The sequence below is a fragment of the Plasmodium gaboni genome, chromosome 11 (genome assembly GCF_001602025.1).
Source record: "Plasmodium gaboni strain SY75 chromosome 11, whole genome shotgun sequence".
NCBI classification, from domain to species: Eukaryota; Apicomplexa; class Aconoidasida; order Haemosporida; family Plasmodiidae; genus Plasmodium; species Plasmodium gaboni.
Genome location: NC_031491.1, coordinates 1,496,184 through 1,506,856, shown reverse-complemented (window position 1 = coordinate 1,506,856; position 10,673 = coordinate 1,496,184). Strand labels below are relative to the sequence as shown.

The window sequence follows — 10,673 nt, the reverse complement described above, 5'->3', positions numbered from 1 at the left end:
TTTTTTTTTTTTTTTTTTTTTTTTTTTTTTTGTATGAACAAGTTATCAAAATTAGCTAGCCATTTTTATGTTTAATATTCCAAAATGTTATGAACGTGTTCATATTTTTTTTTTACATTGCATACTTTTTATAACCAAAAATAAAATAAGATTTATACATATATATATATAATATATATATATTTTTTATTTTAGAAATGTCGTGAATCAACACTTCAGAGCTAAGAATATGAAGAATGTAGAAAAGCTTCTCCAACAACATGGAAATTTTGAAAAAGCAAAGAATAAAGAAAAACTTTTAAAGAAATATAAACGCTTATCTAAATTATATCAAGCATCTCATAAAACAACAAATTAAAAATATACATGGAAATTGTTTATGAATGTGTATAACTTTATTATATAATTTCTTTTTTTTTTTTTTTTTTTTCTAAATTTATATTGATATATTTTTTTAATTTCTTAAAAATATGAATTGAACAAAAACAAAAAAATAATTATATATATATATAAACATATGTATGTTATACGAACTTTATCAAATAAAGTAAAAATATATATAATATATAATATATAAATATATTAATATATATATATATATATATTTATTCATTTTTCAACTTTATTCTTATGAAATTGTAGGAAATATTTGCATTATGAATATAACTATCACAAAATATTACATTCTCCATTTTATTTTATTGCATATTTAAAATGGTTATACACACATAATAGAGGAAAGGTACCTTTCTTTGTTTATTAAATGTATCACCAAAAATATTATACCAATATATATAATAATATGGTAATACATTTTTTATATAATGATCTTATATATTATATATTTATATATCCTTGTGAGATAAAGAATTTGTTCATAGAGTGAAAAAAAAAAAAAAATTAGCAATATATATTTGTATTAATATAAATATTTTTAATTATCGCACTAATATGCGTTTTTCATAAAAATTATAAATAATTCATTTTAAATTAAAAGATTATACGCATTTGTGACATGAAAAAGGAAATTTATAAAATTTATACATATAATTAAACAGAAATATATTTTTTAAAAATATACAGTTAAATTTATTCGGTAATAAAATATGTATTCATTACATATATATAATAAAATAAAAATACTCTTTATTTTATTTTATTTTATTTTTTTTTTATTTACTCATTAAAATATATTAGTTCGAACGTTCACTTTTTTTACAATATTCGGTTTGAATTATTTTACTTATAAAATAAAATACTATTAAATATATTTATATATATTTTTTCTTTTTGATAATATCACAAAGTTGTTTCTTTAGAGGTCGATGTTATTTCGAAAAAAATTTTGTCACATATATTTTTTTTTTTGAAATGAATAAATATATATATAGATGTAATAATAATAATGAATACGATGGGATATGCAAAGAAATTAAAATATAGTATATATATAATAATATTATATATATACAATATTTTCTATATACTATATATATATATATATATATATATATATATATATATATATTAACATATAATTATATATAAAATATACCATATATTAATATATGTAATATATAATAATTTTTTGTATACATATATATATATATATATTATATGTATTTTCTTTATTTTTATTTTTTTTTATTTTTGTCATTCCTTAGTCAATATATAATATATTTATATGTATGTATAATAATATGTTATTTATATATCATTCTTTTATATATATGATGTATAATAAATAAATAAAAAATATATATATATATATAATATATATAATATATATATATTTAAGTATGCTTGGCTTCATATTAATAATAATTAGTATTAATATTTTATAATATAATATTACATTATATTTATATTTATTTATATATTTTTCCGTTTTTATAAGTTGTATTCTTAATAATATTTATATATTTATATATTCATATATAAGATATATTAAATATGTTATATAAATGTATTATATTGTATCTGGTTTTTTTATATCACTATTATATATATAATATATTTGTAAAATAAATATATTGATAATAACATCATCTAAATTATTAATAATATCATATATTACATTTTTTGTCAATCTAAAGTTTTTACGTGTTTTATTTTATTTTATTTTATTTTATTTTTTATTTTTTTGTTCTAAGGAAAATATATAAAAATATAAAAAAATATATATATATATAATATATTACGATATTTATTTATTATTATATATATTGATAAATCTGTGACATCATAGATATTTGCTAAATTGCAAAAATAATTTAATAAATTAAAATGAAAGATGAGGTATGAAAATATGTAAACATATATATATATATATATATATTTTTATATTTTTATATTTTTATATTTTTATATTTTTATATTTTTATATTTTTTTTTTTTTTTTTTTTTTTTTTTACATTTTAATTTTCTTGTTTGTTTTAATTTATAGATTGCTCCTAATGAATATTTTAGAAATTTATGGGAGAACTTATTAAAGTCTGAACAGAATAATATATGCAGTTTAATTGAATCATTAGATAATAAGAAATTTCAAGAAGATGTATGGTATAGAAAGTCAGGTAAAAATAAAAATTTGGGTGGTGGAATTACAAGAATTTTAGAAGATGGAAATATTTTTGAAAAATGTTCTGTAAATTATTCTTGTATCTTTGGAGCTATAGATAAAGAATCAGCTAAACAGATGTGTGTAAATCATTATAATAAAGAATTTATAAATACTACAAAAATATGTCATTCTGATGATATCAATATTTTAATTTCAAGAGTTTTAAATTCTCATAATATTAGAATAATTAATGAAAAATATAAATTTTATGCATCAGGTATATCTATTATAGCTCACCCAGTTAATCCAAATGTACCTACTATTCATATGAATTTTAGATTTTTTCAAATTTTTATAAAAACAGGAAAAAAAAAAAAAAAATTTAATAACCCAAACAATAATAATAATAATAGTAATAATAATAGTAATTATAATAATAATAATAATAATTTTGTAAAAAACAAAATTGATAATAATTATAAAAGTATTAAACACTGGTTTGGTGGAGGATGTGATTTAAGCCCTTGTTATATTTTTACAGATTTATTTACTGAATTTCATAATTCTTTTAAATTAGTCTGTGATAAATATAATCATTTATTTTATAGACATTTTAAAATATGGTGTGATTTATATTTTAGAATTAAACATCGAAATATAAATAGAGGTATTGGAGGCATTTTTTTCGATAATTTATTGAATAATGTTATAAAAAATAAAAAGCTTGTAAGGAGTGGAAAATTAAAAGATATAAATAAAAAAAACGTAAATGAATCAACTCTCAATAATAATAATAATATGAAAGATTGTAAATGTTATAGTTGTAATAATATTATGGATAAAAGTTATCGCATGATATATTTTTTTATTCAAGAATGTATTATAAATTTTAGAAAAGCATATCTACATATTTTACTTGAAACTATTAATTTTAAATATGATGATAATATGATAAAATGGCAAAGAGTTTGTAGAGGAAGATATGTAGAATTCAACTTGTTATATGATAGAGGTACTAAATTTGGTATTGAATTAAATAAATTTAAAATTTATAGACGTAAAAAAAAACAAAAAAAACTTGAAAATTATTCTTCTACTAATTTTATAAAAGATGAAGTCTTTGATGAACAAGTCTCAGACTATCTATCAGATGAACATGAAAAAATTGATAACGTATTCTCATCATTACCTTTAAAATGTGATTTCCAATATAAATATAAAATTGAAAAATATTCAAGAGAATATGAAACACTAGAAATTTTAAAGCACCCAAAAAAGTGGGTAGACTACTAACAAGCACAATACAAAATAAAACAAAAAAGAAAAAAGAAAAAATAAAAAATAAAAATTAAAAATTAAAAATTAAAAATTAAAAATAGGGATAATAAGTTATATACATGAAAAAAAATATATGTATATAAATATATAAATATATAAATATATATATATATATATATATATATATAGTTATTCATTTGTTATTATATTTTAGAAAAATCCTTCTCAACCACTATCCCATTTTATATACCAATAAATTACTCTTTAAAAAGAACATTTGTTTATTATTATTATTATTTATTTAATTAAAATAAAAATTTGCCAATTTTAATTATTAAATGGTGCACATGGAATATATATATATATATATATATATATATATATGTATATATTTTTTAATTTGTTATTTTTCTCTCTTTTGTTTAATATTTATTTTTTTATTATTTTTTTTTTATTTTTTTTTTTATTTTTTTTTTTATTTTTTTTTTTTATTTTTTTTATTTTTGTTTTACCCATTTTATTCATTATTAATTAAGCACATAAATAAAATTCAATAGACATACATATAATATATATATATATATATATATATATATGTATATATGTGCACTCTTAAATGTTTTATCTTGTTTTTTAAAAACAAACATATAATCATTGAAACAGTATCATTCATTTGTTTCTTAAAATTTCATAATATTTTTTTAAAATAGCATATTTGCTTATATTATTAAAATCAATGTATTCACAAAAAAAAATATACAAAAAAAAAATATACAAAAAAAAAAATATAAAAAAAAAAAAAAATATACAAAAAAAAAATATACAAAAAAGAAATATATAAAATGACAAATATTTTAATATATTCATTATATATATATATATATATATATATATTTATTTATTTATTTATTTATTTAATCATTTCAGGTGTTTTTTCTTTTTTCTTTTGTTATAATCATAAGAGCTTGAACAATCATCATCACTGTTTAGATATTCTCCATAATTAATGTTGTTCACTTTTTGATCTTCATTTGAATAAAACAGATTAATGTCCTTATATGTATCTGCAAGAAAAGAAAAAAGAAAAAAAAAAAAAAAAAAAAAAAAAAATATCACATATATGTAATATATATATGTATATGTATATATATATATATATATATATATGTATATTTTTTTTTTTTTTTTCCAATTACACATATGATTTCGGTTTATATTTATAAAATTGTTGAACAAATCATATTTCCTCTTTTTAAAATAGTAATGTAAGAATATATCCACATTTACATTCATAGCACCATTATCTGTAACTTGGCTTAAAGATAATTTGTCATCGTTTTCATCATCATATGGTTGTACTTCTTCATCAGTGTGAATATCATGACAAGAATTTATATTATTATCTATATTTATATTATCCTTGTTTAGTTTTTCATGTTGATGCATTCCCTCCTCTTCCTCATCTATCATGTCATCATCATTAATTATACTCACTGCTTCTTTATCACTAGAAGAATATACAAATGACTCAAGATTCTTATAATTTTCATACATAACAATTTTAAAAGATTTACGTTTACTATCTGATAAATTATTTTGCTTTTTTCTATTTATTATTTCATATTCATTATTTGTATTCATATTGTCATCATTTATATTAACATTGTCACCATTTATATTAACACTGTCACCATTTATATTAATATTGTCACCATTTATATTAACATTGTCACCATTTATATTCATATTGTCATCATTTATATTCATATTATCATCATTTATATTAATATTTTCATCATTTATATTCATATTATCATTATTATTATTTTCCACTTTCATCACAACACTCTTCCTATTATTAATTTCATTAGACGATGTATTACTCATTACATTTTTTTTGTGCTCTTTTTTTATTATACGATTTTGAATAAAGAAATATAAATTTTTGAATCCCTGCAATTTTGCTATCTGCATATGCTCTATATCTTTTAATATTAACAATCGAGTATACCAATTTTTTATAAAAAATAATATAAATAATATATACAATAATATATTCTCAAATATGTTTTTAAACAACTTATATATTTTCAATACACATTTTAGGAATATATATTTAAATATATTTATATCCTTTTTCTTTATTTTTTTTTTTATTATTTTTATTATATTCTTCCTTTTATAATATATTTCATAAGAACTACTTGTCTGATTCATTTTTCGATTTTTTTGCATTTGGATTTGTCTCTTCTTATAATATAAACAAGCTCTGTTTCCATCTTCAGTCAGTTCATAACTTCTTATAATCAAATATGAAAACGTCACAAAAAATAAAAAACGAAAAAAAACAAATGGTATATAAGAAAAGAGATATATTATAAATGATATAGTATAACATATAAAAAATAATATTAATAAATTTACTAAGGTGTAAAAACTGAATTCCCAATTAAATGCATAATTTATTTTTTCATAAATCATAGTAAATATACCTGTCACATGTTGTGTCCAGGTTATCAATGTTATAAATCTATTTAATATTACATGCACATTAGGAACTTCTACATTATTTGAAAAAATAGATATATTTTTATTATCATTTGTATTCATATATAAATAAAAATTATGAAATGGTGATTTCACAAAAGGCATATAAGGATATTTCTTTCTTAAATCATTTATATTACTTTTATCTTGAATTGTATTATTTGAATATGTATCTATAATATTAAGTTTTTTATTACTATTTTTTATTTCTATACAATTATTATTTGAATTGAAATGGGCCGTTTCTATATTACTTGATGGAATACCTAATAAATTCCTCCACATACTCTCATGTTTACTACTACTATTATTATTATTATTATTATATGAGAAAAACGAATTATTAGATTTTTTATTAACTTCCTCCTTATTATCCATAATAATATCATCATTCATACTTGTATTATATTCATATTTATTTTCTTCAAATATATTATCACAAGAATTATAATATATTATATCATTTATATATTCTGTGTTATTCATACTAGCCTTAAGAATATGTTCATTCCTTTTACCCTTTTTATATATTTTTTCACCATATAAAGATAAAACATTCTTTTTTGCATCACTACCATGAATATTATCACTTTCTATGTTTATAATATTTTCTTTTTTATTAATATGTATCATTCTATTCTTTTTTTTTAAATTATCATCTTTTTCTTTATCTTTATCATTATATTTGTCTTCTTCATCCTCTTCAACAATTTCTTTTTCACCAGTTTCTTTTTCACCAGTTTCTTTTTCACCAATTTCTTTTTCACCAATTTCTTTTTCAACAATTTCTTTTTCAACAAATTGTTTTTCTTCAAATGCTCTCTCCTTATTAATCATTAATTTGTAAGAACCCACAGAGGAAGACACCTCCTTGTCATTCTCTCCTTTATCATATTTTTTTTCAATATCATTATCCTTATCACTTTCTATATTTTTAACGTTAAATAGTTTCATAAATCCACTCATATGTTTATTCATATGTATTTGATCCAGTTTCATTTTTTCTTTGGTATCAATCATCATATTTTGTATCCTCCTAGCAAAATAACTCATGTTATGTTTTTCTTCACATACACTGCTACATTCTATAAAACCATTATAATTTAATTTCTCTTTGTTCATATGAATCCTTTCTTTATTTAAACCCTTCTCACTTGATGTAACAACGTTATTGTCGTCATTACATATATATATATCCTTCTCATCTAAATGATCTTTACTATCCTTTTTCTCCCTATGAATAGTATCGCCATTAAACAAAAGCAAATTATCACATAAGGGTGACCCAACCTTTTTATTATTCCTACCATTAGATATGTTCAAAGAAACATTTCTCTTGTCTACACAATCGACATTATTATTATTATTACTATTATTATTATTACTATTATTTTTATTTTTGAGTGAATCATTTTCTATGGATTCCTTTAAACTATTCTCATTAGGAACACCTTTTAAAATCATCATATGTGAAGTTGAATTCTTTTTATCTTTCTCAACAGACACATTGGAATTATTACGATCATCACATTGATTACATGTAATAATATTTTCATTATTATTATTATTTTTACACACCTCACCTACTTTCTTATCCTCTTCAACATACATCATTACATCATCTTTCTTTATAAAATCTTCATAAACTACATTATCATTTATTATATTAGATTTCATCATGTTGTCACCTTTTATAAACATCTTACATGCATCATATATATTCAAACCACCACCTCGTGTCATGGAATTCCTAGACTTCCTAATATTGTTATCATCCTTATTTAACTTACCACTATTATTATTCTCCTCACTATAATATGGATACTTACAATAATTAGCATCCACATTGATATCATCCAAAAGATCCAACTTCTTCTCCTTGTTATATATCTCTACATTTTTCTGATCATTCAATATAAAGTTGGTGGTCTCTATCCTCCTCTTGGCATAATCACAATTACGTCGACTTACTGAACTAACTCGAACGGGACGAAAATTATAAAATAAATTCTTCTTCTTATAATAAGGAGGCATAAATTTGCCATACTTATATGATAAAGAAATAAAAAAAATACAAAAAAATAAATGAACAAATATTAATGAGAAAGGTGATAAAACTATAAGATCAAAAAAACATAACCAAAATATCAAAATGAATATGTAATCATAACAATTTAATGATATCATTTCTAATCTTTTATAATGAAATATATAAAAAAATTTATATATCCATAAAGGAATGTTTTTTGCATATACATATAAATTCTCACTATAATATTGACAATATAAAGGCTCAAATTGTATAGGTAACTTATAATAAAATAATGGCTTCCTAATATTACTCAGAAATGTTAGAAATAAAGGATTTCTCTTAAATATTATCTTTATTTGAATATTCAAAAAACCTAATGTATATAAAGGATTTAACATACCATATTCTTCAAAACCTTCCACAGGTTTAAAAAATTTATAATTAAATAATTTATTATTACATGGAAATATATGTAACCATAAATAACACTTGGTGCAGTATCTAATTTTGTTCTTAATCTTTTTAATTTTCCATCTATATGTATTCAATATAAGAAATAATGGAATTATTGCTCTTCCTAATATGATATCTTCTTTTTCTTTCTTCCTATTCTTATATCTTATATTTATAATAATATCTGTATATACATCTTTTATATTATGATTTATATATTCATTAATAATTAAATTATTCATAGGTAAAGTTCTTGAACTTAATTTTCTTAATTTCCCTATATATTTCTTATCTTCCATTATAGTAGTTACATAAAGACTTACATCACTAATACTTATATTTTTATTAAAAAATAATAATTTAGCTTCTTTTATAAATAAATTTATTTTACAAAGATTAAATTCTTTAATTATTCCATAATTCTTATTATTATTATAGGACATCTTTGAATTATATGATGATGATGATGATAATAATAACGACGTATCATTACCATCTATTGTTTTAGGCATCTTTTTATTTTTTTTTTTTATTTTTTTCTTTTTATTTAAAATGTTTTTATTTTTCATTCTATCTTCATTTTCAAATTTGTCCTTTTTTTTTTCATCCTTTTCATAAGATGACATACTATCACAAAATTCATTATTCGAATCATGAGAAGATGTGTTCGTGTTGTATATATTGAGCGAGCTACTACTGCATGTAACACTACTACAGCTACGGCTACTATTACTATTACGACTACTGCTACTGCTACTACTACTACAACTATTACTGCTACTGCTACTACAACTATTATTCATGTTGCTACTACTATAATCATAACCTCTTACATTTTTGTCATTATTATATTTAACATTCTTCTCATTATATGACAAATTATCTGACGAATGCATTGACGGAGGTGACATATTTACAGACGATGCGTCATATGAATTTATTGATGATGCACCCTTATTCTTTTTTATTTTGCTAATATTATTTTGAGGTATTGATAAAGATGATGTATCATTGTGACTATCAGTTTTTTTGAAATTTATATATTTATTTTCATTCACATCATTTTTACTAGCAGAAATATTATCACCACTAATATATTTTTCATTTAAAATATATGATGTCGATAAATATGATTCATCGATTTTTAAAAAGGTACTTTCTTTAAAATTGTTCTGATTATTATTCGTATATAATAAATTATTATAATTTATCTTTTTATTAACTTGAAGCTCATTAAAACTATTATTATTCTCACCATTGTATACATCATGATTTTTATTATCACCATTCTTTATATTTTCTGCATCCCTTTTCATCATTATGATTTTTCTGTTTCTGTTTCTTTTTCTTTTTTTCTTTTTTTTTTTATTTTTTCTACTTTTCTTACTCTCTTTCTTAAGGTACCACTTAAAATCTAAATTGTTTTTATTATAACATATGTCATCATTTTTAAAAAAGTATTTTGAAGAAATAACTTTGTTGATAATTTTCCCCAGTTGGGTCTATAAAAAAAAATATATATATATATATATATATATACATATGTAAATGCACATATATATATATATATATACATATATATATGTTTATTTTCATTTTAATTTTTTTACCCCTTGCATATTCTGTATATTATCTATGGGTGTATTCTTATTAGTAAGGGAGTCGATCACATTTTCAATAACCTTTTCAGAAAAAGATATTAACTTTTTATTTATCCATGTAGACATTTTTTTTAAAAAAAAGGTATATAAACAAATAAATATATATATTTATATATATATATGATATATATTTTATTAA

The 10,673-nt window shown here is 19.2% G+C and overlaps 3 protein-coding genes across 3 annotated transcripts; 2 read left to right on the top strand and 1 right to left on the bottom strand.

Annotated features, from left to right (window-relative positions):
- Window positions 1-195: 195 nt before the first annotated feature.
- PGSY75_1142500 (60S ribosomal protein L28) lies at window positions 196-358 on the top strand (the record flags this gene model as incomplete). Its single annotated transcript, XM_018786542.1, has 1 exon — window positions 196-358. A coding segment is annotated over one exon (163 nt), but the record flags the coding sequence as incomplete, so codon positions are not given.
- Window positions 359-2,286: 1,928 nt separating this feature from the next.
- Window positions 2,287-3,856, top strand: PGSY75_1142400 (coproporphyrinogen-III oxidase; the record flags this gene model as incomplete). Its single annotated transcript, XM_018786541.1, has 2 exons — window positions 2,287-2,298; window positions 2,447-3,856. The coding sequence occupies 2 exons, from the start codon at window positions 2,287-2,289 to the stop codon at window positions 3,854-3,856; spliced, it is 1,422 nt and encodes a 473-aa protein (XP_018641336.1).
- A 903-nt stretch (window positions 3,857-4,759) lies between these two features.
- PGSY75_1142300 (putative membrane protein) lies at window positions 4,760-10,600 on the bottom strand (the record flags this gene model as incomplete). The annotated part of the gene is made up of 3 exons (XM_018786540.1): window positions 4,760-4,905; window positions 5,038-10,375; window positions 10,484-10,600. The coding sequence occupies 3 exons, from the start codon at window positions 10,598-10,600 to the stop codon at window positions 4,760-4,762; spliced, it is 5,601 nt and encodes a 1,866-aa protein (XP_018641335.1).
- Window positions 10,601-10,673: the final 73 nt, after the last annotated feature.